General features: G+C 47.7%; 1 protein-coding gene across 3 annotated transcripts in view; it reads right to left on the bottom strand.

Annotated features, from left to right (window-relative positions):
* The window catches only part of PAPSS2 (3'-phosphoadenosine 5'-phosphosulfate synthase 2), a 74,428-nt gene that overhangs the window by 30,064 nt on the left and 25,460 nt on the right, over positions 1-18,904 (bottom strand). For all 3 annotated transcript variants that reach the window (XM_043597994.1, XM_043597991.1, XM_043597992.1), the window contains exon 2: positions 2,551-2,668. In XM_043597994.1, coding sequence (XP_043453929.1) covers positions 2,551-2,668 — 118 coding nt within the window. The remainder of the gene's footprint in view (positions 1-2,550; positions 2,669-18,904) is intronic.

Genomic DNA, 18,904 nt, shown 5'->3' with positions numbered 1-18,904 from the left:
ACTCTTGATCTCAGGGTCGTGAGTTCAAGCCCCACGTTGGGTATAGAGATTACTAAAAAAAATAAGCTTAAAAAAAAAAAAGACTGGGAAAGAAAGGGGATATACAAAAGTAAACAATCAGTTTCCGAGGTTTAGTTATGTTTTCCAATCGGGCCCTTGGCCTTCACAGAGAATCATGAGTAGAAATGGCATCTTTGTAAGTCACTGTTGAAGGCACTATTATATTAGTGTGTGACTCAGTTTCATTCGAATAGGGACACAGGTGAGAAATTCCTCTTAGAATTGTGTCTGGTGTGGGGTAGAAGCAAGACTCCCGAATCTCTGGAATGTTCTCTCACGTCGGAAAAGGAGAGAAATAATAGAAATGCCCTTCGATTTTGCTTCAGGTCTCAAAGCTAAGAGCTAAATCACAGTGCCTGTAGTAAACCGGGTCGTTGGCATATTTATTTTAATGCACTGAGCTAACGTGAATCACACTTCCCAAGAGCTTTACTACGGGCCAGGCACCGGGCCCAGTGCCTACGTGCCTTATTTCTTTTATTCCTACCCCCGTCCCCGGGAGGCCGGTCCTGTGCTGATTCGCATTTCACAAATAAGAAACCAAGGTTTGGCCGGCGTAGCTGCCTTGTCCCAAGTCACACGGTTCATGTAAGCGGAGCTGGGGCTCCAAACCAAGTCTCTGGCTTCGAAATACTTGGTTTCTCTTGGTCTGCCCGGTCAGTAGCCTATCGTGGCAGCCTAAGAACATGGAATAAATCGGGGAAAGCTGTCTTTTTTTAAGAGCGAGAAAAAGACAGGGGAAGTACATCCTTTAGGGGTGTGGGTTTTTCTTCCCTTTTCTACCTGTTCTCTTTTTGGTTTCAAGGCCGTTCCACGTTCGGTAACGCGGACCCCGCGTGTATGTCCCGGGACAAAAACTGAACACGTGAAGGCAAACACGTAAGAAGAGGGAAGCGTCTGGAACACACAGCCGTGTTTTGTCTACCGCTGCCCAGCGTGGCTCTGAGATGCAGTTGGGGGGCGAGTCCAGGAATCGTGACAGGTGAACAGCGCCGTTCGGATTATAGCGAGCTCCTGCTCCGCGGTCGGTCCCCACCCTGCCAGCTGGCAAAACGTGCTGTGCCACGGAGGGATGAAACCAGGAAGCCAAAGGCAAGTGCCTCCGGCCCCGGGGAAAAAACTTGGGAAAGAATGAGGCTGATAGAGACAGGAACAGGAAAGACTCAACGGCAAGGGAAGGGGTAAGGCGGGTCCTGCCCGCCATATTCTTGAGAGTTCCCTTCGGGTCGGAATGAATCCGCATCTGTGAGCAGAGAGGAACACATTCGTTGATCTCAGAACCTGGGCAAACATCTTTGCGTCTATTTGAAATACCGGGTGCGTGGTACTTCCTTTTGAGTCCGGGCTACGCTGGCCTTCTCCCAGGGATCCACGTCCTGTGCCTTGTACTCAGAGTATGAGGTGACAGCCCAGGACTAATTCCTGTTCTGTCACTAACCCGCAGCTTGGACATTCTGAGACTATAAAAACACAGGAAAAGGGGGCTGCCTGGGTGGCTCAGTCGGTGAAGCGGCCGACTTCGGCTCAGGTCACGATCTCGCGGTCCGTGAGTTCGAGCCCCGCGTCGGGCTCTGTGCCGACAGCTCAGAGCCTGCAGCCTGCTTCGGATTCTGTGTCTCTGCCTCTCCCCAATTCATGCTCTGTGTCTCTCTGTCTCTCAATAATAAATAAAAGTTAAAAAAATGTTTTTCAAAAAACACAGGAAAAGGGAGATTCGTTTGGTCACCTCCGTGGGACGGAGTTATTTCTATTTGCAAGGGGCAATCGTCAGCCTAATGAAGGTTCACTGGTTTTCCTTCTTATGCAGAACCTTACTTGTTTTTTTGAAGCGAAACATTCCCCACAATGTTAAAACATCAGAAAACAATAAAGAACATCTGTAAACATCCAAAACTTCATAGACAGCCAAATGCTTGTTGCCAAATAAGGAATCTGCCAGTAAATGTGTTTGGGCACAAGGATCCTTTAGAGCTAGCTGAAAGCAACGCCATCACCAACCTGTCCCTTTCTTTCCTGCCAGAGAGGACGTGAACCAAGAAGAAGCTCAGTGCCTTAATGGAGGCCTTCTTCCCCCTGATGGCAGAGGGAGGGCTAAGGCCCAGGCTTTTCACACTGTTCCTGGCCGCATTCCCGTGTTAAAACAGACACGTGAGGGGTGCCTGGGTGGCGCAGTCGGTTAAGCGTCCGACTTCAGCCAGGTCACGATCTCGCGGTCCGTGAGTTCGAGCCCCGCGTCGGGCTCTGGGCTGATGGCTCGGAGCCTGGAGCCTGTTTCCGATTCTGTGTCTCCCTCTCTCTCTCTGCCCCTCCCCCGTTCATGCTCTGTCTCTCTCTGTCCCAAAAATAAATTAAAAACGTTGAAAAAAAAAATTAAAAAAAAAAAACAGACACGTGATACGTGTAATATATTACACTAAGTTCCTTAAAATTGTGTGTCACGCACCAGTGTTCAACGAACAAAATGCATACGTATCTACCAACACAACATACCCGTCAGCCACACGGTGCATCCTCGGAATCCGCCCCGTGTCCCAACCACCTGGCCTCTCTTGTTCCGGCTCACGTGGTGGGCCTGATAGACGACGTTGGTGGACTTCTGCTGGCTCTCCTGCAACGTAAGACCAAGCCCAGTAGTGTGTTAGTAAAATAATACGCTACGTATACATAAACTAAAAAATAAAACAACCGATGACGTGAACAGTCATCCCTAACCGAAACTTAGACACTTACTAATTCCACTAATTTAGAGAAAGATGCTGCCTTTAGGATACACCCCATGACCCGCTGAAAGCGTCATTTGAATAAAACAGTTACTGACACACTGTAAAAGTTCTGGTTCCGTGACATTTAAAAGTGCGCACCTTGGGGCGCCCGGGTGGCTCAGTCGGTTGAGCGGCCGACTTCGGCTCAGGTCATGATCTCGAGGTCCGTGAATTCGAGCCCCGCGTCAGGCTCTGGGCTGACAGCTCAGAGCCTGGAGCCTGTTTCCGATTCTGTGTCTCCCTCTCTCTGACCCTCCCCCGTTCATGCTCTGTCTCTCTCTGTCTCAAAAATAAATAAACGTTAAAAAAAAGTTTTTAAAAATAAATAAAAAAAATAAATAAAAATAAAAGTGTGCACCTTTAGGGGCGCCTGGGTGGCTCAGTCAGTTAAGCGCCCGACTGATTTCGGCTCAGATCGTGATCTCACAGTTCGTGAGTTCCAGCCCCTCACTGGGCTCAGTGCTGACACGGCGGAGCCTGCTTGGGATTCTCTCTCTCTCTCTGTCTCTCTCTCTCTCTCTCTGCCCCCCCCCCCCTCAAATGCTCTCTTTCTCTCTCTCTCTCTCTCAAATAAATGTCAAAACATTTTTTTCATGTGCACCTTTAGATGATGGTTAGGGGAACGCTTTTGTCTCTGTAAGTGCGTATTCTCACCAAATGCTATGGATGTCAGTGGAAAACAACCCAGATAACCCAGCCCCCGGGGAAGTGCTGGGAAGGGGCTCACTGAGCCCCTCTCTCTACGGAGCCAGGAAGAAGCCGGTTCACGAGATCACGATCACAGAGTCAAGCGCTGAGACAGCAACACCCAGCTCGCTCCCTGCAGACTCAGACTATAGTCCCAGCGCCCGAGGCTGCTTTTCACAAGCACTACCCCCTGCTTCTGCTTCCCCAAGGGTCAGCGTGTGAACTTTCTAATCTTTCAAAAAGCCCCGCAGAAGCAGAAGTGTGCCAGTCATGAGTCTTGGAGGCAAATTCATATCTCGAGTGTCTTTATTTGGGCCGCAATAAAATCAGCCAGTACAGGGGCGCCTGGGTGGTGCAGTCGGTTAAGCGTCCGACTTCAGCCAGGTCACGATCTTGCGGTCCGTGAGTTCGAGCCCCGCGTCGGGCTCTGGGCTGATGGCTCGGAGCCTGGAGCCCGTTTCCGATTCTGTGTCTCCCTCTCTCTCTGCCCCTCCCCCGTTCATGCTCTGTCTCTCTCTGTCCCAAAAATAAATAAACGTTGTAAAAAAAAAAAAAAAATCAGCCAGTACGGGCACGGATTATCTGATCCTGATCCTACACTCTGATGAATAAAAATGGTAACATGAGCCAGTAAGTACAGTCTGGGGTGGACATTTCCTAAGTAACAAGTGATCCTAGGGCAGTAGGTAGGGGGGATCCCATATGGTGGTTACTGATATTCTTTGAGCAAGTCCCAGAGAAAACTCGGGGCCACATGTGGGCAATTGTATACTCTGGAGCAAATTAAATTACTTTTTTTTTTTTTGTCAACGTTTATTTATTTTTGGGACAGAGAGAGACAGAGCATGAACGGGGGAGGGGCAGAGAGAGAGGGAGACACAGAATCGGAAACAGGCTCCAGGCTCCGAGCCATCAGCCCAGAGCCCGACACGGGGCTCGAACTCACGGACCGCGAGATCGTGACCTGGCTGAAGCCGGACGCTTAACCGACTGCGCCACCCAGGCGCCCCAAATTACTTCTTTATAGCACCTCATTTGGGGGAGAAAAAAAAACCAAAGAGGAATACAGCTAGACCGTTCGGGACCTTGTATGAGATCACGGGTGTGAACATACTGTATACATGGTCAAGTTCTCCGCGACAACGGACGCTGCTGATGATTACCGGGTGTCTACCCCCAGCAGGAGAGGCTGGAGCCAGCTGGGTTAGGACCAGGGAAACGGCTTGGAGACCAAGGGGAAAGAGCCAGCCCCCTGCTGGCCCTTGGGGGCTCAGAAACGCTGCATACATCGGTGGGCGGGGCCCCGCCAGGGAGGCATGGAACCCAGCAAAGGGGCAGTCGGGTAGGAGACAGGCATTTTCAGTGCCAGAGGGAGCCAACAGCTAGGCGCCGAAGGCACAGTGGAATCTGGTTTAAGTCACATAAACCCTCTGAGGCTAGAGGCTCTGATCATCTTTCAAGCAACCCCAGTCAGAACCCAAGAAGCACGAGACGGTTCATAAATGAGGTCAAATGAGATTCATTCGTGAGATATTCCAGCATCTGTTCCCCTCGGGTGAGCAAATCCCCTGAAGGTATCCTGAGACCTTCGTGCCAAGAGTACTTTATAGCTCAAGGAGAACATTAAAATTTCCTTTTCTCTCTGTTTCCTGGTTAATCACTGCCATTCAGTCAAGGAAACTGTGTCTGGATATCAGATCCAAAGTCAGTTCATCTGTTCACTCATTGATTCTTTCAGCAAATGTTTATTTAAATGAGCTCCTATTCTGTGCCAGGGGCCATCCTAGGCACCGGGAATAGGATACTCAACAAAGCAGGATGGCATCATTTTGGGGAGAAATATAGACGGAAGAGATGAAGTAAGTGGGGTCCCACACCCCGGAGAGCTGGAGGGTCTCATACATACATGTGTATGCTCTTTGAAGATCTGAACACTCCGTTCACAAAGACACACAAACGGCCAGAGAGTACTGAAGTGCTCGATGTCACGGGTCACGAGAGAATGCCAACTGCGACCCAAATGAGACGCCATTGCTAACATCGAATGGCACCAAGGACATCGCTCTCATGTTAATAGTGGAGGGTGTCAGGTGGGACGGCCATCCCGGAAACACGCCCGGCAGGTGCCTTGTAAAACTAAACATTAACCTCCAGTACCACTCAGCAACTGCGTTCGTACACTATGACTCCAGAGAAAACGTTTCACAGGCACGGACTCGAGAGAAAACGTATCCACAAAAAGACACGTACAACTTCATTTGGACAAAAACCGCAAAGAGCCGAGTATCCATCAACGGGAAAACAGGACACACACACACACACACACACACACACACACACACACACACCCCAAGTCAGACAGGCAGCTTTCCCCAGGGAAGAGCAGTGTCGGAAGTCTTGGCAAGGGTTTGAAGTACACAGGTGCATCGGCTGGCCCTCCCGGAATATTTACTTAAGATGGACATTTCATTACGTGCAAATTTTACCACACACACAAAAAGAGCCATAAAAAAAAAAAAAAAGGAAGCAAAGAAGAAAATATGTAACCAGACTCCGATGTCAAGACTCAGATGACGAAATTCTATTGTTCCACACTGTTGCCTTTATTAAAAAAGGGCTCTGATCCTAATCACAACACCCTTGACTTAAGGGATGGCCACCCACCTGTACGCACGAACACCCACCAGAGCTGAATTTGTCCACAAAGATGTTCTTTTGCTCTCTTTGGGCTGTTTTTTTTTTTTTTTTCTCGCCACAGGTGGAGATCCAGAATAAACTCTAAACTTTCTTCATCTGTGGAAACTTTGTTACCATCTTGTAAATTGTGTTCCCACCAAGTGCTTGGTTTTCAAAAACAGTTCAGAATCCACTGGGGGAAAAAAGCTCCCACTGTAGTGTTTAATAGTTCACCTCTGACTTTTTGGGGTTTTTTATTAGCTGAATCTTAATCATTGATGTTTGTACAAGTGTTCTATCATTCCAGCAATGTCTCAACAAACAAAATCTTTTCAGATGGCCAGGTACTGGGCTTTTTGGTTCAGGAAAGCATTTTTGCTTCTTATTTATGTCTTCCCTTGATTTTCTCCAAAAGGCAAACAGAATAGAAACAGATGTTTCGAATGATATTTGAACTGCAAAGGGGCGGGGCAGCCAAAAACTTTGCTTTGCTGAAACCTTTACTCTCTTCTAGCGAGCATATGCTGCTGTTCTAAACTTTGGAAAGAAAGGGGCTGTCAGAAAAAGAATGCTCTCTATGGAAAACAAAACACACGGTAAAGAAAAAAAAAAAATGTTTGCTTCCCTGCGTGTATCAACAGAGAGCCTCAGCACCTCACCGAGCACCGCTTCCTAGCAGAAACCATAACGTTGGTGGCATATTTCCGTTCTGGGTCCCTAAGAAAAATTTGGCAAAAAGCCCTCCCTTTTTCCAGTCACTGGCCCAGAAAGGCTCCCTGAAGCATTAACAGGGGTAGGGTGAGTATGGGGTTTGGAGTCCAGCAAACCTGGGTTTGAAACCTGCTTCGTGGCCTTCCTGGCTCTGGGACTCTGGGTACATTAATAACATCACGGAACCTCCTGAAAGGATCGCATAAAGTGATTCTCTATATAAAGTATCAGAGAAAACACAGGACACACAGGAAGACAGTGAATCTTACGTGGCCCGGGTGGCATTTAATCTAGTCTGGAGAAATCATGGTTGTTTGTCTAAATCAGCCAGACTCAGAAGGGACCTAGGGACTTGGGTCCACGCTAAGGCTGCTCTGGGGAGGTGAGGCAGGACAGGACTTCGAATGGGGCAAAGAGTTAAACACATACACCCGTTGTTGTTGTTGTTGCTGTTGTGATTATTATTACCTTTGACCCAAGGTCCAGCCAGTAACACTCCACACCTCGGTGCACGACCCTATGTTGTTGTTGCTGTTGTGATTATTATTACCTTTGACCCAAGGTCCAGCCAGTAACACTCCACACCTCGGTGCACGACCCTATGTTGTTGTTGTTGTTGCTGTTGTGATTATTATTACCTTTGACCCAAGGTCCAGCCATTAAACACTCCACACCTCGGTGCACGACCCTATGTTGTTGTTGTTGTTGTTGCTGTTGTGATTATTATTACCTTTGACCCAAGGTCCAGCCATTAAACACTCCACACCTCGGTGCACGACCCTATGTTGTTGTTGTTGTTGCTGTTGTGATTATTATTACCTTTGACCCAAGGTCCAGCCATTAAACACTCCACACCTCGGTGCACGACCCTATGTTGTTGTTGTTGTTGCTGTTGTGATTATTATTACCTTTGACCCAAGGTCCAGCCAGTAAACACTCCACACCTCGGTGCACGACCCTATGTTGTTGTTGTTGTTGCTGTTGTGATTATTATTACCTTTGACCCAAGGTCCAGCCAGTAAACACTCCACACCTCGGTGCACGACCCTATGTTGTTGTTGTTGTTGCTGTTGTGATTATTATTACCTTTGACCCAAGGTCCAGCCAGTAAACACTCCACACCCCGGTCCACTCATCAGTGACCAGGGTGTCGGCTCCCCACTCAGTCCTCAGTTACCCGCACAGGATGGCCTTTGCCCCAGGGCAGCCTCACCCCTGCTAGTGCAAGGACCTTGTCCCACAGCCCAGGGTCGCAGCCCCAGGTCAGTCGCTCTGACTCTGGCGCCGGGCGGTGCAGAGAGGGGGGGGCCCAGCCTCAGCCTTGACTTTGCGTGACTAGAAGAAAGGGGAAAGGGCCGGGCAGGGCATCCGAATCCAAGCCGGGTGTCGTGAAAGGTTCAGAGCCAGAGGAACCAGGACGCGGGAGCCGGTGGGTCAGACAGGGGTTTCCCTGCGCTCCCAGGCCGTTTGGACTTCTGCGAAACGTCTTCACTAGAAGATGGTCAAGTGGATTTGAATTTCTCCTGCACCCTCCCGCCTCCCACACCGCGCACACACAGCCATCTCCCGTCCTAAGGACAACGCCACGCCGGTCCTGCCTGCCTCTGGGCGTCCCCGTGGTGGAAAGTGCTCCAGGCGCGCCCGCCCTTCCCCACCACGGCCAGGTCCCCCTTCTGCCTATACAGCACCCCACGTTCCCTGTTCCAGCCGGGTGACTTCTGTGTCACAGCTTCATCACTGGGGACTACATGAGATAACTCACATTCGGACTTTTGACGCCACACAAAAGTGTAAATAATCAAAAAGTCTTTCCCTGGGCGCCTGCGTGGCTCGGCCAGTTGAGCATCCGACTCTTGATTTCAGCTCAGGTCATGATCCCGGGGTCGTGGGACTCAGCCGGTCAGCACGGAGCCTGCTTAGGATTCTCTCCCTCTTCCTCTGCCCCTCCCCTGCTTGCTCTCGCTCTCTCTCTCTCTCTCTCAAAGTAAGTAACAAAATAAATAAACATCTCGCTTTGTTGGCATTCTCAATGTGAAGACCTTCAAATGTTTTATAATTATCAATGTGTATTTATATTTCTTCCCTTTCAGGTTATTTCCTTGGGACGTCTAACTCAGAATGAAATGGTTAAGTATTAAAGGTCATGAACTATTTCCTAGGTCTCACTATGGACTGCCAATTCATTCCAGAAAGACAAAACCACCAGACTGCCATATGCTTGTTTCTACATAACCCAACTCATGTGCTGTGTTTGTGGTTTTATTTTATTTTTTCCCTCCTAGATTAGTTACTAGTAAGAATATGCATTTCTACGTAAGTTACAAATGACATTTGCATAGTCATCTCTCTCCGTCGTAATTTACTATACTCTGGACAATGACCTCACTCATTGTTAACATATGTATCTTGTTCTTTTTTCTGTACTTTGTAGAGTAAAATCTTTTAAAATATTTTTTTTTTTTTACATTTATTTATTTTTGAGAGACAGGGAGAGACAGAGCATGAGCAGGGGAGGGAGGGGCAGAGAAAGAGGGAGACACAGAATCTGACGACTCAGGCTCCAGGTTCTGAGCTGTCAGCACAGAGCCCGACACGGGGCTCGAACTCACGAACTGCAAGATCATGACCTGAGCCGAAGTCGGACACTTAACTGACTGAGCCACCCAGGCGCGCTTGGATGTTCTGCACGCAGACCTAATGCTTTACACGCTTAGAGACTTAAGTCTTCTGTTTTAGACTTCACTGTCAACCCTAAGTGTGGGAAGCTATGGCTTATGTGTCTTCTATTCCTGACAAGGACCAGCTAGGAGGAAATGATACGGATTTTAAGGCTGGCCAGTTCAGACTCGGGTCAAATTCTGGCTCCCCTCGCACCTTGAACAAGCTAAGCCTGACCTCTCTAAATCTTGCAAAATTGTGGGGTTACAATTCTTGCTAACTGCTGCAAGGATAAAAAGGAGATAGAAAATGTGCAGTACCTAGGCTTCACCAAGTGCTCAGTAAATATTTGTTGGATGAATAATAGAAGTTTGACAAATATTCCGTTGGCTGATGGACTGAAGCAGATATCCTTAAACAATCTCTCGTGCATTCTTTGAAATCTGCATCAAATCTGCCCCAAATGTGAAACAGTTTGCACTTGGGGTTTCTAGTGAGTCTCCCATATCTCCGGAGTCTCACCGCAGCTGATGGGACTCAGTGCATTCCAGTTAGTGCTGAAATCCACACCATCACCTGAATCCGGTAAAATATTAAACTGGACGTCAACTGAAGGCATTTCTTGAATAAGTTAAACGGGCCACATACTTCCTAAGCACTACCTCTCACGGATTATGCCACTGTTTTTCCACAACTGCAAAACAAGTAACGCAACGATTGCCAAACTAAAACGAGTATCATCGTCAACTAAAAGAGTTCCTCAGCCTGAAATGGCCTGAAATCACCATTCTGAAGAGTTCGTATCAAGATGCTCGCGCGTGCGAAACTCACTCACTCTGTGCTCGAACACAAGTAAATTACAACTTCCCCTGCCACACTGACTGTCCTACGTGCAGGGTGAGGCCGATACCTAAGGGTAAGAAAGGTCACTAAACTCATCATGCTCTGAGATAAACACAATCATCCTGCCCAGCTCAAGTCTTTCTTTTAAATGTATAGTACTGTGATCATTTTTTGATGATTCAATGACGAGAACTCGGGGACCGAAACTGAGATCGGAAGGCCCAGTGTCTCCATCAACCATCACGAGTGCACCCAGAGAGGCACCTACTTCAGTGAGGAGGAGCAAAGCCAAGGGCGTTTGTGAAAGAGCCAGATGAACGCCTTTCTTGTAGCTCACTGGCATTATTATTATTATTAGGATACTAGGACTCTAACCCATTGCCATATGACTTTGATGCCCACCGGGAGATTCAGACAGATTAAAGAAACTGCTGCGTGGGGGCGCCTGGGTGGCTCAGTCGGTCGAGCGTCCGACTTTGGCTCAGCTCATGATCTCACGGTCCGTAAGTTCGAGCCCCGCATGGGGCTCTGTGCTGACAGCTCGGGGCCTGGAGCCTGCTTCGGATTCTGTGGCTCCCTCTCTCTCTGTCCGCCCCCACTTGTGCTCTCTCTCTTTCAGAAATAAACATCAAAAAATTTTTAAATAAATAAACAGCTGCATGCAAAGTGTTTGTAACAGCGGCTTCCAGTGCCAAAGCTGTCCTCATCCCCCCTAGCCAGCCTTCTGCCTTCCCCAGTGCACCCTGAGTGGCTCTCCGCAAGGTAGGGCATTGTCTACCGTCGTTCCGCTGTGGGCTCCAAATCTCCATCTTCAGACACACAAATGCCCAGGACATGCGGTCCCCCAGGGCCTCTGAAACGCAGCAGGATCAAGGCAGAATTCATCTCCTGTCATCACCACCCCCCCCCCCCCCCGGCTCCTTTGCCACATGCAATGACCTCACTTCTCCCCGTTAGTTAAGCTCGGCCACCCTACTGTGCCTTCCCTCTTAAAACAAAACAAACCACAATTTATCAGTAAGTGCTGTCCATCTTAGCTAAGAAATACCCCTCAAGCCACCCCGCTATTGGCAGTTAGCTAATTGCTCATGAGAACATCCCAGACGGCCTTCAGACGGAACCCCCGCCTCTCCCCCCACATCGGGTCACTCCCCTCCTTTACCAAGAGTAAAATTCTCTTGCTTAAAATCATTTGGCTTTGGGGTGTCCGGGTGGCTCTGTTAGTTAAGCGTCTGATCCTGATTTCGGCTTGGGTCATGCTCCCGCAGTTGGAGAGTTCAAGCCCCTCATCAGGCTCTGTGCGGACAGTGTGGAGCCTGCTTGGGATTTTCTCTCTCCCTCTCTCTCCGCCTCTCCCCTGCTCACACTTTCTCTCTCTCTCTCAAAAATAAATAAACATTAAAATAAAGTCTATTGGCTTCTTTGAAGCCCACAGACCTCACACGGGGGTCATGACCACCTTTTTCAGCATTACCTACTGCCTTTCTTGGCCTTTACCCCCGGCACCCATCCAAAACAAACCTTCCTTTTTTTTTTTTTGCTTTGCGCTTTCACCCACATTCTCCCTCCTTGTAACGTCCTGTTCTCTACATACCCGATGCTCCCTCACTCCTGCCGGTGTGGCTTCAACGTTGCTGTGAGCCTCTGGCTCATCTTCCCACCCACAGACGGGTTTAGCTTCTCCCTCGGATCCCACAGTATCCTGCTTCTGCCCGTATCTCGCTTCCCAAACTTAACTGCAGAACTCTGAGGGGTATCTGTTAAAAATACAGATTCCCAAGACCAACCCCAAGAGACTGTGGGGTAAGGCCCGAGAAACTGGCTTGTTTGTTTGTTTGTTTGGGAAGTACAAACGTGATGATTTTAACGCACAGGCAAATGTCAGAACGCTAGCTGATGTAAGAGACTTGATGTTAATTATGGTTATTAACCGACAGCTCTGTCTGCTTCCCCAGATTAGGAGTTCGGTCGAGTCTGCACCCACATTTGTCCTGGAATCCATGTGTCTGGCCTATTGAAGGAGTTTAAGATTTACTGAATGAGGGGCGCCTGGGTGGCTCAGTCGGTTAAACGTCTGACTTCGGCTCAGGTCATGATCTCCTGGTCCTAGTCCCGCGTCGGGCTCTGTGCTGACAGCTCAGAGCCTGGACCTGCTTTGGATTCTGTGTCTCCCTCTCTCTCTGCCCCTCCCCCACACGTGCTCTGTCTCTGTCTTTCAAAAATAAATAAATGTTAAAAGAAATTAAAATTTACTGAAATGAATATTAAGTATTTTCAGTGAAACTAATTCGTCATGCCCGTGACAGTCCATAAGATAAGGTTTGTTATTCTATTTTTTTTAAAGATGATCCATTTTTTTAACTGTTTTTATTATTTTTATTTTTGAGAGAGAGAGAGAGAGAGAGACAGAGTGTGAGTGGGGGAGGGGTAGAGGAAGACACAGAATTCCAAGCAGGCTCCAGGCTCCGAGCTGTCAGCACAGAGCCCGATGTGGGGCTCCAACTCCCAAACCTCGAGATCATGACCTGAGCCGAAGTCGAACACATAACCGACTGAGCCGCCCAAGTGCCCCTAATTCTAATGTGTATTATGGGCACAGGTAGAGGGCCTGATGCTGAACTACTCTTGGAAGAATATGGCAGCCAATGCAGGGGCACTGGTGACAGGAGGGGTAAAAATCTTTTCAAAATCTTGGCAGAGTTACAGATCTGGGGCTAAGCCATACTTATCAGCCCTGGCAGAGGAACTCAACAATATCAATTAAAACCCGACCTACATATGAACAGAAGCGCCGGCCCCCACCTCTCCTCCCCAGACTGGACGCATGTTCCCTTCAAACAGCAGAATGGTCTAAAGCTTAAAACATGGGTGGCACGGGCAGCGACTGGGGTCCCCCCCCACCGGCTCTCCGACCTGCCAGCCGCACGCCTCTTGCAAATTCCTTAACCTCTCCATTCCTATCCCTGGAAAATCGCCTGTGTAACAGTCTGCCTAACTGAGCTGTCACAAGGATTAGATGAGAGAATGGACATAAAACAGTAGGGCCTGACCAATAGCTAAGCCCTCCCTGAATGCTAGCTATGCTTGTTGTTAATGATAATTAAAATAGTTATTATTACTAATAATTACAATACAACAATTAAGTGACCGATCATAGCTAAAATTATCCAGACAGCCCAAGGGATTCTCTCTGCTCAGTCCTCCTCTGCCATGAAACATGTAGTACAGAAAGAAACGTAACCTTATCCCTCAAAATTCAGGGGCATTCTCCCTGATTCTCCAGCTGTAAAAGCTCTTCGTGCCCTGCATTTCTAACTCCGCGCAGAGCACACAGCACAGGGCCCTCCTGACTCAAGCATATACAAAAATATCTCAGGGGGCGCCTGGGTGGCTCAGTCGGTTAAGCGTCCGACTTCCGCGCAGGTCATGATCTCCACCGCTTGGGAGTTCGAGCCCCACATGGGGCTCTGTGCTGACGGCTCAGAGCCTGGAGCCCGCTTCGGATTCTGTGTCTCCCTCTCGCTCTCTGCCCCTCCCCTACTCGCACTCTGTGTGTGTCTCTCTCTCAAATATAAATATTTTAAAAATTTTTAATAAAAATTAAAAAAATATCTCAGTGGTCAGTCCCTTACCGAAACTTAGAGTTTCTAAAGCCTCACAAAACAGCATGCCCCATCAGGTCCATTTCACAGACAGCAAAGCTAAGGTGCCAAGAGGTCAAGTGTTTGACCCACGGTCACACAGAATCTCAAGTCCAAGTCTTCTTATTCCAAACTGAACAATCTTTGAGGGTCTTACACACTCAGTTTAGTCATTAGACACGGGGTGCAAACGAGTCGTTACCACGGCTTCCTTACAAAGACGTGCCTGGGGCTGGTTGACAAAACCCAAGAGTGGAGACAGGCTGCCTACAAGAAGCCATTTTTTCCCCTCCAGAGGATAAGTCCAGGATCTAGAAAACCCGTGTTTTGCGTATTTCATACCTTTATTCCCGACCTCCACTCCCATTGACTTGGATCTGGTTCCTAGAAATGACTGGGGCATTTCTACCCCAGATCCACTCCTGGGCACATGGCCCATTCTCCTGGAGCCTCTGGCCCCAGCTGTTGATTCTAAGACTTCTTAGAAACCACCTTTGCTCACCTGGGTTGACTCTTACCCAGCAGCTCTGACACGGCTCGGTGGGTGGCCCTCTGCTGTGACAGTTCCATCTTTTGACACCTCACCTCACACACCCTCTACCTCCAGCTTCTACGCACCCGTCAGTCTGAACCCTTAGAATTTCCCCCCTAAAGCCCAAGCTGTCTCTTGCTTCCGGGTCCATGCACCACGCCATTCTTCATCTTTAACACTGAACTGTGAATAAGTAATATCCACATGACTCACAAACTTTCTGTTACACGAGAAGGTCTACCCGCCTCCCTTCCCACCTCCGAAGATACGTAACCCCTTCTATTAGTTCCTCGTATGTCCTGTCAGTTCCGTTTTGTTAAAATTTTTTAAAAATATGTATTTATTTTTGAGAGAGAGACAGAGTGTGAGCGGGGGAGGGGCAGAGAGACAGGGAGACCCAGAATCGGAAGCAGGCTCCAGGCTCCGAGCTGTCAGCACAGAGCCTGATGCGGGGCTGGAACTCACAGACCGTGAGATCATGACCTGAGCCGAAGCCGGATGCTTAACCAACGGAGCCATCCAGGTGCCCCATATCCTGTCAGTTTCTTGATGCGAACAGAAACAAAACTTAAAATCTGTATTTAATGTTTAATTGCTTCATCCTCCTTTCCACACTATTACACATCTTTATCAGCTCTATCTTGGTGAATCTTTCCACCTCCATGCAGAGAGTTTTCTTATTCGTTTTACCCACATAGTGTTCCACGGTACGGATATACCATAATGTGGCTAGCTTTTGATAGACATTTACAATGTTTTACTACTGTAAACAATGCAGCAATGGATTACCATGTGCTTAATTTCTCCCATGTGAAACTATGCCGATGGGATGAATTCTCAGAAGTAGGATCACTAGGTGGTCAATCAATACGGGCATATTGATACATATAACTAAGTTGCCTTCCAGAGAAGATTCCGGAAAGTACACCAAGCTACACATTCACCATCGATACACAAGTTCCAGGTTCCCGACAGCACTGACACCAGGGTATGTTATCAAGACTTTCGGGTTTCTTCTAATCTACTGGGTAAAAAATGGTATTTCAATATGATTTTACTTTGAATTTCTATTTTAGAATAGAATGATGCTGCACACCTTGTATTACGTTAGGCTTGTTTGTATTTCCTTTACTCATTTACTTTTTAAGCTTTCCTTCGTACCCCTCCCCCATCTTCTTACTGCATTCTTGGTCTTGTGCTAGTTGATTTATAGGAGCTCTTTCTATTGGCAGTAATCTTCCCATCGGTTCTTTGCTCCCTGACTTTGGGATTGGTATGACTTATGACCTGCTTACAATGTTGCTCGCCACAGAGTTAGTTTTTTCAGTGTAGTGGAATCGATCAATCTTTTCTTTCAGTCGGGACTCCAATTTTTCTGGTTATACTACAGCTTGGACACAACTGGTGTGACGGAACGTGAGTACCACGTCAAGCGAGAAAAGAAAAGTAAGGAAAGAACGTAAATACAGAGTTGTTTTGGTCAGTCTTTAAAACAAAATGAAAGTCTGAATAAAAAAGAGTGGTTGGGCTTTTGTTTCTTAGAAATGTCTATCATTCTTGAGGATTTTCCTCTGAAGAAGAGAGAATATATAAAAGAGAGAATATATAACCTCAATGGTCAATAGTATAAAGTCTTTGCAATCCTGAGGCTTGATGAATTTATGAGAAGTCCCACATGCCTAATTCTTGTACTGGGAAAATATATGTGAATTAGCTTTTTATTTAGTGTCATTGTAAATGAAAGTGCTTATAATGAGTTATAAATTCCTTAGAACAATGTAGATTCAACCATAATAATTTTTTACTTTATACGAAGGCTCCAGGTTATACCTGACTACATAGTACACATTCATCTTCCCCTTGATCAAATTCAACCCTGCTAGAAATAAGGGCTTTAAGGATACACAATTCATTTGATTGGAACTTTAGAACAAACCAGTATATGAAGGAAAGTAGGTGACATTATGCCTACTAGGGCAGTTTTGAATCCGGTCATTTAAAAGATTACATCAAATTCAGAAAAGACTATGTGCAATTTCCTATTCAATCATCACTTCCTTTTGAAGTGGGTGTAAACTTTCGCATATTTACATTCTAGTTCCTTTACCTGAGTGCACTAGTCTAGTAAGTAAATTAAGCAGCGAAAATCTAAAATAAGACGGTCTCAGGGGCACCTGGGTAGCTCAGTAGGTTAAGTGTCTGAGTCCTGATCTCAGTTCAGGTCATGATCTCACAGTTCGTGGGACTGAGCCCTGAATCCGGCTCTGCACTGACGGTATGAAGCCTGCTTGGGATTCTCTCTCCCTCTCTCTCTCTCTGCCCCTCCCCTGCTCACACGCTGTCTCAAAATTTAAAAAAAAAAAAAAAAGTCCTGCTTCCAAACTGTTAGCTGCTAGAAACAACTGGGTTGCAGGAACACAGTATGTGTCATCGCAAGAGACTGAAGTTTTACTGGTTCTGAAATTTCAGACATCACTGGTTTTCAAAGTCTAGATCATTTTTTCCAGCAAGACTTATAGCCTATATTAAGAACATGCAGCTTTCACACATTACCTGGAAACTGGTGGTGAGCAGAGTCGTGGGCTAGGGGAGGGGGTTGGAACAGGACGGGGAGGGGGGAGGCTGTGTAGCAGGGCATGGGGAGACTATATGGAGACATTGTGGGGAAGAGAATTCAACCTCAGGATCCATGACTGAGCAACTCAGACATTCCTAGGTGGCCACACTCTCCCCCTCTGTCAACCAGTGAGTAAAATGGCCTTTTTTCTTCTCTTTCTTTCTTTTTTCTTTCTTTTTCTTTTTTTTTTTTTTTTTTTCTTGGAGAACTGCCACTCTCCTGGCTGACAAGGCTCACAGATTTCCGCAGCGGAAAGAAGTGTCTGGAAGAAAAGGATGAAGTTCTACGGAAAACAGCCTGCATATTTCATTCGAATGAAAGGCCTTTAGAACAAACTTGGTTTTAACCTGTCCCTATACACATACACAACCAACTAACAAACAGAAACTTCCGTCCAGACTTGAAGGCGGCCAAATGTTCCTTCTTATTCTCCAGAGCAGGAAACAAAGTGAGTGATGAGCCTTCCTGGGTGCGGAGTCTCTGGCCATCATGTCACCAAAGATCCAGCAACCTCCTTCCCTGTTCTAAAACGGTCAGGGATGAAGGAGTGGAATATGTCATGTCCTACGGATGAGGGAACTTGGGAACGGGTGGCCCTGTGTGTGCTCCGCGATTTCGCCCCAGGGAGATGCCAAGAACGGACTTGCCATCAGCTTCCTGGTTCTGGACCCAAGGCTGGGAAATTGATCTTTCTTTTCAATGTTAAACCACCTCTGCCTGAACGTCCTGTCACTTGAGAGGCAGGAGGAAGGAAAATACATCCGTGGAAATTCTCTAAAAAACATAAATGTGAGTTGCTATTTCTTTTCCTACAAAGAGCCAGAGGAGGCTACACACAGGAAAAAGAATTCCTCAATACAGGAAAAACGAGAGGGGGGAAAAAAAACCCAAAAAATCCAACCCAAACAGGTCTCTTCACATTCCACCTGTGAAAAGTGGAGCCTTAACAGTTATAAAGCCAAAGGTGTGCTAACAAAACAGACCCGCTCCCCCCTCCTCGGAAGAGTCAATCCTGCTTTTCAATAGGTCTTTGCAAAGAGGAGCCCAGCGCCAGCCTACACGGGATCTCCCGGGGACTCAGAAATGTCAGGTGAACCAGTGGGAGAGCTTTTCATCTAAGTGCAGCAAACTTCTCCTCGGAACAAAGCTTGGTCCCGGAGGCAGAGACGGGTCCACATGGCCGGTGACAGAGATTTTGTCTCCGGGCCCGCTGCCACAGCGTCACAGCTGAACCCTTTCAAGGGGACAGGAGACGATCAGACCCAGGAACTGCTTCCCCACAGGGCTCAGTCGGGCACTGAGGCAGAAAAGTGACCGGGACGGTGAACAGCACGGGCTCTTGGGCTCAAGCGACCTGCACAACTTGTTTTAATAATAATGATGATAAATATAATAATAATAACATCATCATCATCATCATAAATATGAAAGCCGCTCCAAGCCTCAGTTTCCCGGCAGCTGCCAAATGGACCCAGCAACGGCACCTACCTCCCAGGACTGTTATCAATATTCAAAGACACCCAGCTGCCACTCAGCAGTCACCTGGCGAGTAAGCCAATGTCTTCACACTTGGACGAACACCCCACAGCAAGGAGGACGGACACACGCGCGACGACACGCGATAGGGTGGGTCTGGCGAACGCGACGCCGAGACAGGCCAGACACGAAAGGAGTGCGCATGCTGTATGATGGCGTTTACCCAAAGCTCAAACACAGG

This window comes from Prionailurus bengalensis, chromosome D2 (genome assembly GCF_016509475.1).
Source record: "Prionailurus bengalensis isolate Pbe53 chromosome D2, Fcat_Pben_1.1_paternal_pri, whole genome shotgun sequence".
NCBI classification, from domain to species: domain Eukaryota; kingdom Metazoa; phylum Chordata; class Mammalia; order Carnivora; family Felidae; genus Prionailurus; species Prionailurus bengalensis.
The sequence above is the reverse complement of the archived record's forward strand: the minus strand, read 5'-3'. Positions and strand labels throughout refer to the sequence as shown.